The following is a 19219-nucleotide window of genomic DNA, read 5'->3' as shown; positions in this document are numbered from 1 at the left end:
TGAATCTTAACTGAAAGGTTAGTAAAGAATAACAAAAAGAGAAGCACCCATTCTAATTAAACAATCAAATGTGTACAAGTTGGAGCTCATCTGGAACTTCTCTGTCATTCACGTGCTGGGCCCCCGGTCAACGTGAAAGCACACACCACCTTCCAAACGTCGCTCGCAATCCATCTCGAACAAACAGGCCTCCCACCAGATCATGTGCTACGACTAGTTCTCCCCAGCGTCTTCTCTCTTCATCCGCTCTCGAACAAAAGCCCCAAGCCCAACCTTATTGTCCCTCACCAAAAAAACTTCCTGCTAATTGGATGGCACACATTCCACATCATCCCTTCTCTTCAACAATAACCCACACAGGCTGAAAGCAGAACAGTTCTTACAGAACTGCTAAATGAAATACCTGCAACATAACAGTAAAGATGTGAACCAGGGCATTACACACAGTAAATGCAAGAAACACAATAGAATCAATGAAAGACTACACCCAGCAAGTTAGAGAAACAAGCAAAGTACAAAAGACAACAAATTGTGCAAATAGAAATAGAGAAAAAAGAAACTGTAATAATAAAAATAACAATAATAATAACCAGCCAGATATAATAATTCTGGATAAACAAGCAAGAACAACATATTTAATAGCCATTCCAAACATACATAACTTACAGAAATTAATAAGTGAAATACACTAGAGATGTGCTGAATTAAAAGAGGAAATTGAAAAACTTTGGAACATTAACGGGGTATACATTGTCCCAATAGTAATATCTACAACTGGTATCATCCCAAAGGCACTACACAATAGCATTAAACAATTAGGATTACACAGTATGGTCTATGCAGATCTTCAGAAAGCAACAATACTAAACACCACTAGAATAGTCCGAAAGTTCTAACAATTGACAAATGAGAGTTCTTGGCTATGCCCGTACCTCAGGTTTTAGTAGCTTGCACTGAGAATAATAAAGAAACAAATAATAATAATAATAATATCTGCACCCAGAATGGGCAGTGCTCTGGTCAGCATCTGTTCACCATGTTGGGGCAGCTGAGACCAAATCCTGGCTGTAGGTATAAAAAGCGATTCCCTTTTGCTTTAGAAATGGAGAGGTGCTAGCTCCAGGCACGACAGTAAACGAACTGCTAGTGATGCACTGCTGAATAGGTGAGTAAGCACCGGGAAACCCGAAAAAGATTCAACCAGCATTCAAAGTGGCCCTCCAACACCGCAAGCTGTAACTGCTGCAGGTGTTCTCAGGGGAGCCGTCCACTTTCAACTGAGACCACTCAAGCAGTTTACAGAAGAAAGAGAAGCATGAAATGGTCATTAGAAGTAAACATATTCATGGTGCATGTATATTATTGGGTAATGGAATTTGAGACTGATATATCAATAATGATAATAAGATCCTGTAGCTGTTTAACACAATCTGATTAATGACACCGACACAATCAAGTGGCAAACATCATTCTCCAAAATGTTGCTTTAAAATACAAACTCATAAAAAAACATATCTTGTAGTTGCGCGCAAACGTGCTACTAAAGAAATACACGGAGGCAGAGAGAGCTGAACTCAGAATGCCTTTACTGACTCAGAATCACACACTTAAATCTCCCCTCACACAGGCCCTTGCGACCCGTGGGGCGGACGTGATGTCAGACTGTCCCCGGAAGGTCAGCCCCGAGCAGGTAGTTCCAAACGCGCTACCGTGTGTCTGCCCGCGGCTCCCGATAGCAGTTCGAGTCCCGCATGTGCGGGCCGCCACACCACCCCTCCCCCCAGTAACGTCCATCGAGGGAGCGGAGTCCCTAGTCTGTGTGGCTTTCCTGGGTGGCTGGCCTCGCTGGCACGGTGTGGGTACCCTCACTGGTTGCTCAATGTCCAAGTGCGCCAGTTTGAGGCGGTCCACTGTAAATGTATCTTCCCGGCCACCCACCTCCATGACACACGTGGTTCCGTTGGGCTGGATCACCTTGAAGGGTCCCTCGTACGGCCACTGTAGAGGTGACCTGTACATGCCCCTGCGAATAAAAGCATACTCACAGTCTCGGAGGTCTTTAGGGGTGAAGGATGGCGTTGGACCATGCCTGGAGGCCGGGACAGGTGCCAGGGCCCCTACCTTGTCCTGCAGCCTCATTAGCACTGCTGCTGGAGTTTCTTCCGAACCTCGGGCCTCTGGTACGAACTCGCCTGAGACCATCAGGGGGGCACCGTAGACCAATTCCGCCGAGGAGGTGTCCAGGTCCTCCTTGGGGGCTGTGGGGATGCCCAGTAGGACCCAGGGAAGCTCATCTGTCCAGTTGCGGCCCCTGAGACGTGCCATCAGGGCCGACTTGAGATGCCGGTGGAATCGCTCTACCAAACAGTTGGTCTGGGGATAGTACGCTGTGGTGTGACGCAGCTGGGTGTCCAGGAGCTGCGCCAGTGCTGTCCACAAACCAGACATGAACTGCGCCCCTCTGTCGGAGGTGATGTCCATTGGGATGTCCACTGGCGATCCAGTTTGCAATGAGCGTCCTGGAGCAGGATTCAGTGGACGTGTCTGCAAGCGGTACGGCTTCCAGCCATCTGGTGAACCTGTCTACCATGGTAAAGATATACCTGGCGCCCCAGGAGACTGGCAGGGGGCCGACGATGTCCACGTGGATGTGTTAGAACCTCCTGTGCGTCAGCTGGAACTGCTGGAGGGGAGCCTTCACATGCCGCTGGACTTTGGCGGTCTGGCAGTGTACGCAGGTCCTGGCCCAGTGTCCGACCTGTTTGCGCAAACCATGCCAGATGAATCTGTCTGCTACCAGCTTGATGGATGCCCGGTTGGACGGGTGGGCCAGGTCGTGCAGCGTGTCAAACACCTGGTGCCTCCTTGCTGCTGGTACCACGGGTCGGGGTTTGCCGGTAGACACGTCGCACAGGAGTCGGTCCGCTGCCGGGCCGATGGAGACGTCCTCCAACTGGAGCCCCGAAACGGCGGTGCGGTAAGCCAGGATCTCGATGTCCAACCGTTGTGCTTCCACCAGTGCTGCGTAGTCTATTCCTGAGGGCGATATGCCTACTGAGTGGAGTCAGGGCTGCGACAGTGTGTCGGCGACAACGTTGTTCTTCCCTGAGATGTGGCAGACATCCGTAGTGAATTCTGAAATAAAGGACAGGTGCCTCTGCTGCCGAGCCGACCATGGGTCCGATACCTTGGCCAGTGCGAAGGTTAGTGGCTTGTGGTTCGTATACACGGTGAACTCCCTTCCCTCGAGGAAGTACCGGAAATTCCGGACAGCCAGGTAGAGCGCTAGCATCTCTCTGTCGAAAACGCTGTACTTCACCTCTGGTGGCCATAGGTGCTGGTTGACGAAAGTGAGTGGTCGCCACTGGTCTTCGACGAGCTGCTCCAGGACTCTGCCAACTGCCGTGTCGGAAGCGTCGACTGTGAGTGCCGTGGGTACATCGACTCTCGGGTGCACTAGGAGGGCCGCCTTTGCCAGCGCCTCCTTGGCCTGCTCGAACGCCTCCGTGGACTCCGCGTCCCATGCCACCTCTTTGGCCTTGCCGGCCATCAGGCTGAACAAGGGTCTCATGACGCGTGCCGCCGGCACGAACCGATGATAAAAGTTGACCATCCCTATGAACTCCTGTAGGCTCTTGACCGTGCTGGGCTTGGGAAACTGGCGGATGGCCTGGACCTTGTCTGGTAGGGAAACTGCGTCATGTCGGTTGATTCTGTTGCCCAAGAAGTCGATCTCCGTCAGCCTGAACTGGCACTTCACCTGATTGATTGCCAGTCCGTGGTCGCTCAGGCATTGGCAGAGCTGGCACAAATGTGCCACGTGCTCTTGGTACGAACTGCTGGCCTCCAGGATATCGTCCAAGTAAATGAAAACCAAATCCAGGCCGCGTCCCACTGAGTCCATGAGCCTTTGGAAACTTTGGGCTGCGTTCTTGAGACCAAAAGGCATCCTCAGGAATTCGAACAGGCCGAACGGGGTGATGAGGGCTGTCTTGGTCACATGATCGGGGTGCACTGGGATCTGATGGTATCCCCTGACCAGGTCGATTTTCGAGAAGATGGTTGCTCCGTGCATGTTCGCCATGAAGTCCTGGATGTGGGGTACCGGGTGTCTGTCAGCGGTTGTGGCGTCATTGAGCCTTCTGTAGTCTCCGCAGGGCCTCCATCCTCCTGCGGACTTGGGCACCATGTGCAGCGGGGATGCCCATGGGCTGTCTGAGCGGCGTAGGATTCCCATCTCTTCCATCTTACGGAACTCCTCCTTGGTGAGGTGGAGCTTGTCGGGTGGGAGCCTGCAAGCTCGGGCGTGCAGCGGCGGTCCTTACGTGGGAATGTGATGCTGCATGCCGTGCTTGGGGTCTGCCGTGGAGAAGCACGGGGTGACTATGGAGGGGGATTCCACCAACACCCTGGCAAATTCGTTACCTGAGAGGGTCACAGAATCCAGGTGGAAGGCTGGTAGCTTGGCTTCTCCGAGCTGGAAAGTCTGGAATGTCTCGGCGTGGACCAAACGCCGGCCTTTTAGGTCAACCAGGAGGCAGATGGCTCGTAGGAAATCTGCGTCTTGTAGTGGCTGTGACACTGCTGCCAACGTGAAAGTCCAAGTGAAACGGCCGGACCCGAAATGCAGTGAGGTAGTTCGTGGGCCGTACATCCGAATACTGGTACCATTTGCAGCGGTGAGTTCGGGGCCTGAGACCGCGTTACGAGTGTCCATGTTCAAGGGGGGGAGTATGCTGACTTTGGCCCCTGTGTCTACCAGGAAGCGCCGCTCGGAGTGTCGGTCCCAGAGGTATAGGAGGCTGTCTCGGTGGCCAGCCGTCACAGCCATTAGCGACAGCTGGCCCCGGCGTTTCCTAGAAAAACACATGGTGGACGGCAGCGGCGCGTGCCTGAGCCCCATCTTTGGTGATAGGAACACCATTGTTCCGAACTTTCGTCATTTTCCCCTGTGGGTCTCGACAGCTTCGGTTGCGGGGCCTGGGCTTTGGGGCGCGTGATCGTGGCTAGGCCAATGGAGGCTGCTCCATGTTGCTTGCTCTGCCAAAGGACGTCTGCTTTAGCACATCCTGGGACCCTGCGTGGGTCGCTGAAATCCTCACTCACAAGGAGGAGGCGAATGTCCTCCGGCATTTGCTCGAGGAACAACTGTTCAAATAAAAGGCACAGCTTATGGCCGTCCATGAGTGCCAGCATATCATTCATGAGCTCGGATGGCGTGCGGTCGCCCAGGCCGTCCATGTGTGGGAGCCGCGCGGCCCGTTCGCGGCGGGAGAGGCCGAAGGTACGGATCAGGAGCGCCTTAAGCTCAGTGTACCTGTCCTCCGCTGGTGGCTGGCGCAGGAAGTCGATGATCCAGCCTGCCGTCTCCTGGTCGAGTGTGCTGACCACGTAGTAGTGCTGCGTGGCGTCGGCTGTAATGTCTCTGATATTGAACTGGGCCTCAGCCTGCTCAAACCAAATGTGGGGCTGAGTGGCCCAGAAAGTCGGGAGCTTCAGAGAGTCCGCACTGTACGAGTTGCTCGTACTCATGGCTGGTCGCTGAGTCGCCGGCTCCAGGTGCCGTCTGGAACGTCGGGGTCACCAATGTAGTCATGCACAAACGCACTACTAAAGAACCACACGGAGGCAGAGAGAGCTGAACTCAGAATGCCTTTACTGACTCAAAATCATGCGCTTAAATCTCCCCTCACATGGGCCCCTGCAACCCGCGGGGCAGACGTGATGTCAGACTGTCCCCGGAAGGTCCGCCCCAAGCAGGTAGTTCTAAACACGCTACCGTGTGTCTGCCGGCAGCTCCCGATGGCAGTTCGAGTCCCGCATGTGTGGGCCAGCACAACCTTACTATAAATACAAGGCTGATCCAGTTTTAGAGTCAGATACATCGGTTATATTATGACCGATTGGTTATTACAGATAGGAGAATCCATAATAACCATCCGGATATAATAATACAGGATAAACAAGCAAGAACAACGTATTTAATAGATGTAGCCATTCCAAACACACATAACTTACAGAAATTATTAAGTGAAAAAACACTAGAAATATGCTGAATTAAAAGGGGAAATTGAAAGTCTTTGGAACATGAACAGGGTATATATTGTTCTGATAGTAACATCTACGACTGGTATCATCCCAAATGCACTACACTATAGCATTAAACAATTAGGAACACACAGTAACGTCTATGCAAATCTTCAGAAAGCAACAATATTAAGCACCACTAAAATAGTCCAAAAGTTCCTAGCAATTGGGAAATGAGTTTGTGACTAGGCACTAGTAATGGGAAAGAGAGAGCTTTACCAATGGGACAGGCTCCACCTGAACTGTGATGGGACCTAACAAATCATATAACTAGGGCTGTGGATATAGGGCTTTAAACTAAATAAGTAGAGGGTGGGTTCAACAGATTGGAGAAGTCATAGTAGTAGGCAGCCATCGATCCCAGGGGATCATGGGTTTGCGCCTGATGGACTGTGTCCCCTCCAGGGTGCAAGACTGGGCAGGAAAATTTGAAGAACCGGCTGTTGCCCATGCAGCGGATTCCCCCTCTTCACGTCACTGTTGTAGTCCAAGGGACGGGCAAGTGCCGATACAGCTTGGCACCAGTGTCGTTGCAGAGGTTGCCAGAGTGAAGTTGTAAACGACATCAAACTGCCTTAGGGACCCCGGCTCTGGATTTCTTCTTTGAGGTTTACTCCTGAAGCCTTTTCTAAGGCTGGGTATGGCCGCAAGGCAGCAGAATTAGAGAAGTATGGATAAAGTAAAAAAAGGAAAAGTGTGGATAAAAATAAAGAAAAAAACAAAAGATAAAAAGGAGATAAGTAAGAGTGGAGTGAAGAGAAGTCCAGTGCAAAAGAGTAAAAGATTAAAAGATTTTAAAAGCACATTGAGTGTAAGGGTACGTTATTTGAATGCCCGTAGTATTCGAAACAAAGTCAGTGAATTTGTGGCACAAATCAATACAAAGAGGTATGATTTAGTGGCCATTACAGAGACGTGGTTGCAGGGTGGAGAAGATTCCAAATTAAATATTCAAGGATATCAGGTGATATGGAAGCAAAGACAGGAAGTTAAGGGAGGTGGAGTAGCGCTCTTAATTAAAGATGAGGTCGGGACAATAGTGAGAGATGATATAAGATCTATGGAGCAGAATGTTGAATCCATCTGGATAGAGATTAGGAATTGTAAAGGGAAAAAAATCACTGGCGGGAGTTGACTATTGACCACCGAATAATAACATTACAGCGGCATAGACAATAAACACAGAAATATCTGAGGCTTGTAAGAATGGAACAGCAGTTATAGTGGGGGACTTTAACTTGTACATAGATTGGGTGAATCAAGTTGTTTGAGGCAGTCTTGAGGAGGACTTCAAAGAATGCGTCCGTGATGGCTTTCTTGAACAGCATGTTACTGAACCTATAAGGGGACGTGTTATCTTAGATCTGGTCTTGTGCAATGAGATAGGTAAAATTAGTGATCTTGTAGTTAGGGATCTTCTCGGAAAGAGTGATCACAGTATGATTGAATCTCTCATACAAATGGAGGGTGCAATAGTTCAAACTAAAACCAATGAATTATGCCTAAACAATGGAGACTACAGTGGGATGGGGGAGGATTTGGCTAGTGTAGTCTGGGAACACAGGCTATATGGTGAGGCAGTTGAGGAACAGTGGAAGATTTTCAAAGAGATTTTTCACGGTGCTCAAAAAAATTATATTCCAGTTAAAAGCAAGGACAGTAAGGATGGGGACAGCCAGCCATGGATAACTAATGAAATAAAAGAAGACATCAAACTAAAAGCTCATACATACAAAGTTGCTAAGAGTAGTGGGAAACTGGAAGATTGGGAAAACTTTAAAAAACAACGAGGTACTACCAAGCGAGCAGTAAAGGAAGGGAAGCTAGATTATAAAAATGGATAGTAAAAGTTTTTATAATTATATAAAGCAGAAAAGGGTGGCTAAAGTGAATGTAGGTCCCTTGGAGGATGAGAAGGGGGAATTGATATTGGGTAAATGGCTGAGGCTCTGAATGACTATTTTGTGTTGGTCTTCTTGGTGGAGGACATATCTAACATGCCAAAGAAAGATGATATGGATATGATGGGAGGTGAGGACCTCAGTACAATAGCTATCACTAAAGAGGTAGTGCTAAACAAACTTGTGGGCCTAAAGATAGATAAGTCCCCTGGTTCTGATGGAATGCATCCCAGAGTACTGAAAGAAATGACAGCAGTTATAGTAGAGGTTTTGGTGGTGACTTATCAAAATTCTCTGGACTCTGGGCAGGTCCCAGCAGATTGGAAGATGGTGAATGTCACGCCATGGTTCAAAAAAGAATGTAGACAAAAGGCAGGTAACTATAGGCCAGTTAGTTTTAACATCTGTAGTTGGGAAAATGCTTCAAGCTATCATTAAAGAAGATACATTGAAGCATCTGGAAAGAAATGGATCCATCAGGCAGATGAAGTATAGTTTCAACAAAGGCAGGTCCTGTTTGACAAACTTACTGGAGCTCTTTGAGGATATTACCAGTCCAGTGGATAGAGGGGAACAGATGGACGTTATGTACTTGGATATGCAGAAGGCATTCAATAAGGTGCCACGTAAAAGACTTATCCAATAGATAAGGATGCATAGAGATGGGGGTGATGTATTAGCATGGATAGAGAATTGATTTACTAATAGAAAGTAGAGAGTTTGGGATACATGGGTGTTTCTCTGCTTGGCAATCAGTGGTGAGCGGTGTGCGGCACCGGTTGGTGCTGGGCCCACAACTGTTCATGACGTACATTAATGATCTGGAAGAGGGAACCAAGTGTAGTGTATCTAAGTTTGCTGATGATACTAAATTGCGTGGAAAAGCAAATTGTGCAGAAGATACAGAGAGTCTGCAGAGAAATATAGGTAAGTTAAGTGAGTGGGAAAGGGTCTGGCAGATGCAGTACAATGTTGGTAAATGCGAGGTCGTCCACTTTGGAAGGAAAAATAAAAGAGCAGATTATTATTTAAATAGTAAAAAGTGCAGCATGCTGAAGTGTAGAGGGGCTTGGGAGTGTTTGTGCATAGATCACAAAAGGTTGGTCTGCAGGTGCAGCAGGCTATCAAGAAGACAAATGGGATGTTGGCCTTCATTGCTAGAAGGTTTGAATTTAAGAGCAGAGAGGTTATGCTGCAATGATACAGGGTACTGGTGAAGCCGCACCTGGAGTACTGTGTGCAGTTCTGGTCTCCTTACTTGAGGGAGGATATACGGGCTTTGGAGGCAGTGCAGAGGAGATTCACCAGGTTGATTCCAGGGATGAGGGGGTTAGACAAAGAGGAGGGATTGAGTCGCCTGAGTCTGTACTCGCTGGAATTCGGAAGAATGAGAGGAGATCTTATTGAAACATATAAAATTATGAAGAGGATAGATAAGATAGAGGCAGGAAAGTTGTTTCCACTGGTCGGTGAGACTAGAATGAGGGGACATAGCCTCAAGATTCCGGGAGTAGATTTCGGGCAGAAATGAGGAGAAGCTGCTTTTCCCAGAGAGTGGTGAATCTGTGGAATTCTCTGCCCAATGAAGCAGTGGAAGCTACATCAGTAAATATACTTAAGATGAAGTTGGATAGATTTTTGCATAGTAGGGGTATTAAAGGTTATGAGGAAAAGTCAGATAGGTGGAGATGAGCCCATGGCCATAATCTTATTGAATGGCGGAGCAGGCTTCATGGACCAGATGGCCTACTCCTGCTCCTATTTCTTATGTTCTTATATTGAATGCCAAGCTGTAGTCAATGAAAAACATCCTAATGTATGCATCTTCATTGTCTAGATGTTCCAGGGTTGAGTGAAGAGCCAATCAAATGGCATCTGCTGTTGGTCTGGTGTGATTGTAGACAAATTGGAGTGGATCCAAGTTGTTTCTTAGGCAGGAGTTGCTATGCACTTCATCATACTGGATGTAAGTGCTACTAGACAATAGGCACCGGTATAACTGAAGCCTGCTTGAAGCAGGTGGGTATCTCAGACTGCCAAAGCACTTCAGATTTATAGCTTCTGCAGTTTTTTTTTCAATTCTTGTCCATGTACTTAATCTCCCTACGTCATCTTACACATTTTTTTGTAATTTGCCTATCTATCTATTTGTCTCATCAACAAATTTGCCTATGTTTTGCTAGAGTCTTCCTCCAGATGATTTATACATGTTGTAAAGGCCACAACACTCACTCAAGGGACATCCACTTCACTGCTGCCACATTCTTTAAGACCCTGAAAAGTAGGCAATCTGAGCCAGGGGACTTGTCAGATTTTAATTTCATTAATTTTTATCGATCTTTAAAATTTTGTTGGTACTTTTTATTATCATGCTTTCTCCCTCCCCATAGCCTCTTGACTATTCCATATTATTAAATAGCTTATAGCATCTACTGAGAGGACCAGCTTGATTTAGAACCTCCATAAATGCAAGAGATTCTGCGGATGCTGGAAATCCAGAACAACACATGCAAAATGCAGGAGGAACTCAGCAGGTCAGGCAGAATTGATGGAGAAGAATAAACAGTTGACATTACAGCCAGTGTTGACGTGTGGCCAAGTGGTTAAAGCGTTCACCTAGTGATCTGAAAGTCGTTAGTTCTAGCTTGAGCTGAGGCAGCGTGTTGTGTCCTTGAGCAAGGCACTTAACCACATATTGCTCTGCGATGACACCAGTGCCTAGCTGTATAGGTCCTAATGCTCTTCCCTTGGACAACATCAGTGGCGTGGAGAGGGCAGACTTGCAGCATGGGCAACTGCCGGTCTTCCATACAACCTTGCCCAGGCTTGCGCCCTAGAAACCTCTCAAGGCACAAATCCATGGCCTCACGAGACTAACGGATGCCTATTTTTTCAGCCAAGACCCTTCATTAAGACTGGAAAGGGAAGGGGAAGAAGCCTGAATAGGAAGGTGGGACGAGGGGAAGGAGGACAATTTGACAAGTTATTGATGAAACCAGGTGAGGTGGAAAGTGGATGAGTAGGGGGAAGGGGAAGTGAAGTGAGAAGCAGTGTAGTGATAGGTGGAAGAGGCAAAGGACTGAAAAAGAAAGAATCTGATAGGAGAGGACAGTGGGCCATGGAGAAGAAGAAGAAGAAGGTGGAGCACCAGAGGGAGGTGAAGAGTGTTGAGAAGAGAAATGGTGAAAGGGAAACCAGAAAGGGGAAATGAAAAAAGAGAGAAGGAAGAGGGAGAAGAAATTACTGGAAGATCAATAAATTAATACTCATGCCATCAGTTAGAAGGCTACCCAGACCAAACATGATGTATTGATCCTCCAACCTGAGACTGGCTCAACATGTCATAATGGGAATGGGAGGTCAAATTGAAATGGATGGCCATGAGGAAATCCTGCCTTTGTGGCGGACGGAGCAAAGGTGCTCAACGAAGCAGACCCCAATCTATGTTGGGTCTCACCAATGCAGAGTAGGCTGCAACAGGAGCATTAGATACAGGAGCTGACCCCAACAGACTACCAGGCGAACTGTCATATCATCGGGAAGGACTGTTTTGGGCCGTGAATGGTGGTGAGGGAGGAGGTGTAGGAGCAGGTGTAGCCCTTCCCTCACTTGCAGGGAAAAGTGCCAAGAGGGAGATCAGTGGGTAGGGATGAGTGAACAAGTAAGTCATGTAGAGAGCAATCTCTGCAAAACATGGAGAGTTGGTGGCATGGTGAAGGGGAATATGTGTTTAGAGGTAAGATCTCACTGAAAAGAATGATGTGCTGGACACAAAGGCTCGTTGGGTGGTAAGTAAGGATGAGAGGGAATCTATCCCTATTGTGGCACAGGAAGTCGTTGTGAGGGCTTATGTGCAGGAAATGGAGGAGATGCCAGTGAGGGAAGCATCAATGGTTTGGAAAGGGAATCCCCTTTCTTTGAAGGAGAAGAACATCTTAGATGTTCTGGAGTGGAAAGCTGTGTCCTAAGAACAAATGAGGTGAAGATGGAGGAACTGAAAAAAGAGAATAGTGTTTTTACAAGCGACAAAAATCTCTATCACTTCTGTTTTTCATTATCATGTGAGCCATGCAGAAAGGAAACAGCCTTTAGAAAAACATTAATCTCTATCATTTCACTGTTTCCCATTATCATATGACCATACATAAAGGAAATAACCTTTAGTAAAACATTAAAGTAAGACAGTTTGGTGTCAAATTACATGAATATGAGTTTAAAACCTATGTATGCAGTTTATTTTGACTTTTGATGTGTTATTTGTCCAGCCACTGCTGTTAGTAAACATTGACCATCTTCAATAAAATATGTTTTGTTGGTAACTCCATCCTTGTGACTTAACCTTGTGGTAAAACATCATGCGCCAGTGATGGAGTGAGTGAATGTTAGGAGTGCTAAATCTGGTGCTAAACAAATGGGTACATTGTCCTGGATAGTTTCAAGGAGCTTGTGTTTTGATAAAGTCCAGATAGATGGTGTGTGTTCAATCACATTTTTGATTTCTGATTTGTAGAAGATGGAGAGATTTCAGGAAGTGAGGAGCCAAGTTTCTCCTTGCAGGATATCTACCTTCTGACCTGGTCTTGTTATCATTGCACTAATGTGCTTATCTCTGTTAAACTTCTGATCTTACATGATGCCAAGGATGTTAATACAGGTTTTAATAATATTACTGAATATCAGAACTGGGATGTTCAGTGGGTGGTTAGGGAATCTCTTGTTGGAGCAGCTGGCACTGTGTGGCATGAATTTATTATCTCAAGTCTGAATGTTGTCAAGGCATCCGGCATAATTGCATGGACTGCTTCATTATCAGTAATGCAGATCTTCTAAAAAATACAGCACAGTATATTGCACAATGAAACAATGCAGGCTTATTATTGATACTGGAATAGTGAATGGACAGGAATGGTGACAAGGAAAGCAGGTAAGTATTATGAAACTTTGATTTTTTTAAATTTAAATAAATTTACTTAAAAGCTTTTATCTAATAGCTTCAATTTTTACTTATTTACTTTCTATATATTTCCTTAACTTTTAATGGTTTTTTCAATGTTAGGAGCACTTGAAAGCAGTCTAATTCTTGGCAGAATTGAAAGTCGGCTAAGCAGTGCAGTTTAGCCAGCCTTCAAGTTTTTCCATCTGTTCTGGCCTCCTCAGATGATGGCTTCACTGCTGATGTTGAAATTGGCTTTTCCCTCTGAGTTTACAATGTCAGACATAAAAATTATTATGTGGGAACTCAATTCAGAGACAAACAGGTTATTTGATCTTTAGAAAGAAACTGGAAAGGGAATGAGTAGTGAATGTATTTGTCCGTATAATAAAGGATAACATAAAGGGTGAAAAAGCTATGATCACGGCCCAGAAGAATCAGAGTGGATGGAGGAAATAAGAGTTAACTAGATACTAGAAACATAGATTGCAGTGGTTAACTGGTCCTCTAGCAATACCACACAGTTAGAGAAAGAATTGATCAACACATAAAAAAATCTAGCAAAGGCATAATAATTGTGGAGTGATTCATGCAGATAGATAAAGCAAAGGTGAGGATGAGTTCATAGAAGTATATTCAGCACAGTTTTCAGGAAGAGTATCCTATAAAATTAACAACTGAAAGGTTATCCCAGATCTAATGAGACAGGGTTAATTAGTAATCTCATTATAAGCTACAGAAAACTCGAGGGGCCATATAACCTATTCCAACCTCTTACTGCAAATGTTCTTATTGTATAATTAAAGCAACGCAACAACTAAAAGAACGATGCTCCCACAAAGTTTCTAATTTATTTGTAATTTTCATCAACGTTCATAGTGGTTTTCTGAAGAAAACTGCCTCAGATTGAAATTACACCAAATTTTATCCTTTAAGTGCAACTAATTTTCACTTTTTGTTCTGCTGATTAAAGAGTTTTCATGTATAACTATGCTTTGGTGAAAGAACAGAAATTATATTTAATAAACTGTGCTTTATATGAAGTAATATTTTAATTATCTCAATTTTCTTGGCCAGCTCACTGATACATAACAAATTTGTCACCTAAAAATTGGATTATTATAAGATGTTATTATATTATTATACAAAGTTTTTAAAAATATTATATATAAATAGTGCTTTTCTGCACCTCAGATAATCCTAAAATTGTTCACAGGTTCTTCGAAATTGCACCAAGGAATTTAAAGTTGGCTCCGATGAGAGTTGGCTCACGGACCACTAGTTTCCTCCTCCTGAAATCAATAATCAGCTCTTTGGTCTTGCTGACATTGAGTAAGAAGGCCACCACTCTGTCAGATTTACAATCTCCCTCCTCTGCTGATTCATCATCACCTTTGATTTGGCCAATGACAGTGGTGTTATCAGCGAACTTAAATATGACATTGGAGCTGTGCTTAGCCTTACAGTCAAAAGTATAAAACGAGTTGTGCCGGGGGCTAAGCACACAGCTTTGTGGTGCATCTGTGCTGTTGGAGATTATGGAGATGTTATTGCCAATCAAAGCTGACTGGGGTGTGCAAATGAGGAAATTGAGGATCTAGTTGCAAGAGGAGTTATTGAGACCTAGGTCTTAAAGCTTTATGTATTAGTTTTGCGGGGATGATAGCATTGAATTAAGTGTCAATAACAGGACACCCCAACTCTGATTCTGTGCTCCAGTTGATGAAGGTAATTGTTCCATACACCTTCTTCACCAATCTGTCTATATATGTGTCTGCACCCCTTTGCTCGACTGCACCTCCCACTGCCCTGCCATTCTCCATGTATGTCTTGCCCTGGGAGTCGAAATGAGTAGTAAATCTGGTGGGAAGCTGGTCTTTATTTTGCTAGGGTCAACGACAAAATATTGAGGAAAGTATAGAGGGAAACTGCAAAGATTCAGCTATGCAGTAGATTAGGACTATCCTGCATGCTACAGGAATTATTAATTTGTTTCCAGGGCACTACTGACAGCAATTGTGAGAAGTAGATATAGGAGGAGTAATGGAAATCAAATGCTACCTTATTTAAATATTTTCATCATTTTTATAAAACTAGAAACTGACTAACTCTCAGGAATCAGCCTTCAATCTGATGAAGTATCAAGGGTTTAGAATCAAGTTTGTTATGAAATTAAGATCCAAATCAGCATGATCAAATTGAATGGCAGAACAGGCTTGAGGTGCCCACTCCTGCTCGTGTAGAGTCAACATATTATCACAGGTTAAAAATAATTCCACAGTCACAAATTCTGAACACAGAATACATTGATAATATTCCTAATACTTGAACATACTGTAAATCTCAGATCAAAAATCACACATTTAATTTCTGTTTCATAGAAAATAAACTGGGGGATTTTTTTATATAAATGGTTTGAAAAGTTCCAAAAATTATTCAACATCTTTCAACCCTGGATTGTTAACAGATTTCTCATTCTATTCATTCAATCAATGAAACTAAATAGATTCAGCATTATATGTATTAAACTTTTAGCACAAGCAACACATTTAAAGTTTCTCTGATTTGAAAAGGAATTGGTATTTTAAGTGATCTCATATAAACTAATATTTCAATTTTCTATAATGCCTGTATTTTTAAAGATATGTTTCTTTATTCTTTGCTCAGCTGGATCATTATCCGTCAGTTCCTTATAGCCTTCCAGCAAGTTCAGATATCAAGTTTAATTCTCTGAAGACCCTGTTCCTGGGAAGAGTAGTGGGTAAGTATAGACCATTTTCCAAAAGAAAACACTGGGTAAGTAGAGATTAATTTCCAAAAACACAAGTTTTTGATACTGTTAAACTAACCATTTTTGGGGAAAGGTATAATAATAAGGCAATTGACCAGACCTTCCTTGATTCTTGTTTTTTTTTTCCCATCTGGTCAGTAACTTGCACCAAAATTTCCTAAGAATCTGTAAAAATGTATAATCTACCAGAAGAAATCAGTGTCAAGTCCCAAGAAAAGAACAAAGTGCAATCTGTCTTCTAACAATCTCCTTTTATTTTACTGATGGGATAAATTAAAGACCAGCTCATTACTTATGTACATCAAGCAGAGTATATTAAAGAAAATACCACCAAACTTTATAGTGTAAAATTTTTAATAGTAGAATAAAGCATTCAAGAGTAAAGGAAACAGAGTAAGAGAATATGGTTAAACTATCTAGATCGTTATTGCTGCAATATCCTGGAAATTGTGGTCTTAGGATAAATAGTTCTAATATAAAAGCATGAAATTTAAGCTTACTGACCTTTAACATAGGCCAAACGTGTTTATAATGAAGAGGAGATTCTGTGGATGAAAATGAAAAGTGTTGCAAATAATCAGTGCACCACCACTCCAGAGTCTGCTAAATCTTCCTGGAAGTCTTTTGCAGTCAAACAGGGGTTTTGATTTGCCTTTCTAGCAATCCTACGAGCAGTTCTCTGGGAAATTTCCTTGGTCTTCCAGACCTCAACTTGACCCTCACCGTTCCTGTAAACTGCCATTTCTCAATTACATTACTAACTGAGGAAATGGCTACCTGAAAACGCTTTGCTATCTTCTTATAGCCTTCTTCTGCTTTGTGGGCATCATTTATTTTAACTTTCAGAGTGCTAGGCAGCTGCTTAGAGGAGCCCATGATTGCTGATTGTTGGGACAAGGTTTGAGGAGTCAGGGTATTTATAAAGCTTTGAAATCTGCATCACCTGGCCTTTCCTAACAATGACTGTGAACAAGCCATAGCCCTAACAAGCTAATTAAGGTCTGAGACCTTAGTAAAAGTTATCTGAGAGCTCAAATCTCTTGGGGTGCCCAAACCTTTGCACGATGCTCCTTTCCTTTTTTTCACTCTAAAATTGTACAAGACAAAAATAATACAACAATCTTGCTTAAAATGTTGAAAAGAATGTTTCATCTTTAACTTTATGACTTTTGGAGATCAGTTCATCTTCTACTCACTTAACTATTCACAGTAACATAAATTTTGCCCAAACTTTTGCATGCCACTGTAACATCTATAATCTGATGCAAACATGTTTTCCAAGGAGGAAGAGAAAGCTGGGATAGTCACCACAATTTTGACTCATACTTCCCATGAAAAACCAGAATGCTTCTCATCCAGAATGGGTGACTTTTCAACTTAGAACATCTCAAGGAGCCAAAGCCAGATTTCAATTTCTAGCCCAACTCTTGCAGTTATGTTGAAAATGTGGCAACAATAGTGAAAGAAAGTCCTCAGAACTTTAGCAGAAGTTAAGAGGATGGGGTTAACTTTTGGTTTTGGCTTGGACTGAGCTCAAAACTACATGAAATGCAACCAGTCATATACCAACAGAGCTGTGTGAGAAACTAATATTTTAGACATTCTGCTTCTGATTTAAGGGTAATCACAATTCATGAGGTCAAAATTGAGATCTGATGTCAAACCTCAAGAATCTAAAGAATAGTGTTATTCAACTTATATTTAAATATCGAGTGATTTATGTTTCTTTACTATGATACTGTAGATTAATCATCTGATATTAAACTATGCACACTGGCAGAATACAAAGTGTATTTTCCATGCCAGATGAGATTTCTTTCCTTCCAAATCAGTACTAGCACAATGGGAAGTTTTATTATAACCAAGATAATAATTATAAGAAAAATGGTATTGAATCAGAGAAACCAAGTATCCATTTTCCATTGCTGACTCAGTGGTTAGTGATTAAAGAGATATTCCTATTTATCATGGCTCCTGCTTAGTGATGTAACAGTGCCTGGGGATACAAAGTTTCTGGGAATAAAAAAGGCATTTTTTGACACAGATTTTTGTTTACATTTTGAACTAAGCAACACGAAGAGAGATAGTCCCAAACCTAGTTTCTGGTTTGTTCTATGGAACTAAAGTCCCAATCTTAGCCTCAGCATCTTTGTGAGAGAAAGCTCAAGCTTGCATTGGTCCAAGCCCATTTCATCATCGGTGCCCGAGACATATGAAATAGTCACTGAAATAAACAAAGAAATTAGGGACAAAAGAAGGTGACTTGGCCCCTCACACCTGTTTTACCACTTAGTAAGATTATGCTTGATCTAACTGTATATTTCAATCTACCCTTCGAAACCTTTCACATCCTGATTACTCTATCCTTTGAGGAAAAGAATCACAGCACTCCGAAAAGAAAAAAAAAATCAATTCACTTTTGTCTTAAATTGCTAACCCTTTATTTTATACAACAATCCGTTTCTAGATTCTCCTACCACAGGAAAAATCCTCTCCACATCCACGCTGTCAAAATGTTTCAGGAGATGATAAATTCAAATCAGAAATCCTTTACTCTTCTGAACTCCAGCAGGAGTAGTCCTAGCCTAACCAGCCTTTCCTTATAGAACACCACAGTATCACAGGATATTCCAGGTAACAAGTTAGTTAACCGTTACTGAACTATTTCCAACACATTAGCATCATTCATTGATTAAGAAAACCAATATAACACGAAGTACTCCAGTTACAGTCTCACTAATGCCTCTTGGAATGAAAGCATAACCTCCGCACTCTTATAAGTAATTCCACAAACGATAAATAAATTTCAAAGTTCAAAGTAAATTTATTTGTTGAACAAAAGACAACCAATGTGCAGAAGAAATAACATCATTCTGTTAGGTTTCTTAATTAACCTACCACATCTGAGTTCTAACGAGTTTTTTGCAAATAATCTACCAGAATCCTCTGCACCTCAGAACTGTCAGTTTGTACCACTTAGACAATATGCTTCTTCTTTCATTATTCTTGCAAAAAGATTAATTTCACATTTCCTTCATTATATTCCATTTACCAGTTCTCTCCCATACATTTAACCTATCTGTATCCCTTAGTAGCCTACATGTATCCTCTCCACTACACCCTGAACTTTTATTTTCTACAATAACCTTTGATGCAGCCTCTCATCAGAAAATATCTTCTGGAAATCCGAGCACATCCACCGGGTTCCCTTGACCAAAAACATATTACAAGTGCACATTTAATTGTCATTCAACCATACACACAAATAAAGCCAAACGAAACAGTATTCCTCTGGGGCCTAAGTGCAAAACACAGCACCAACAGTCACACACAGCACACACAATAATGATAGCAGAAAAGTATACAGTTACAAAAAAAATTTAAATGTCTTAACATAGCCCGAGTCCCTGAGTGCCATAGCCTGTAGAATGATAGTGCTTGCATGTTGTCCTGGAGCCACATTTCTGCAAGAACAGCCTGCAGCAGTTCCTCATATCACACAGTACA

At 43.4% G+C, this 19219-nt stretch overlaps 1 protein-coding gene across 1 annotated transcript in view; it reads left to right on the top strand.

Annotated features, from left to right (window-relative positions):
* Nucleotides 1–19219, top strand: part of LOC140195385 (contactin-associated protein-like 2) — a 1890266-nt gene that overhangs the window by 1777080 nt on the left and 93967 nt on the right. The window contains exon 21 of the mRNA XM_072253599.1: nt 15589–15682. Coding sequence (XP_072109700.1) covers nt 15589–15682 — 94 coding nt within the window. The remainder of the gene's footprint in view (nt 1–15588; nt 15683–19219) is intronic.

The sequence above is a fragment of the Mobula birostris genome, chromosome 3, assembly GCF_030028105.1.
Source record: "Mobula birostris isolate sMobBir1 chromosome 3, sMobBir1.hap1, whole genome shotgun sequence".
Lineage (NCBI taxonomy): Eukaryota > Metazoa > Chordata > Chondrichthyes > Myliobatiformes > Myliobatidae > Mobula > Mobula birostris.
This window is presented reverse-complemented; position numbering and strand designations above follow the sequence as displayed.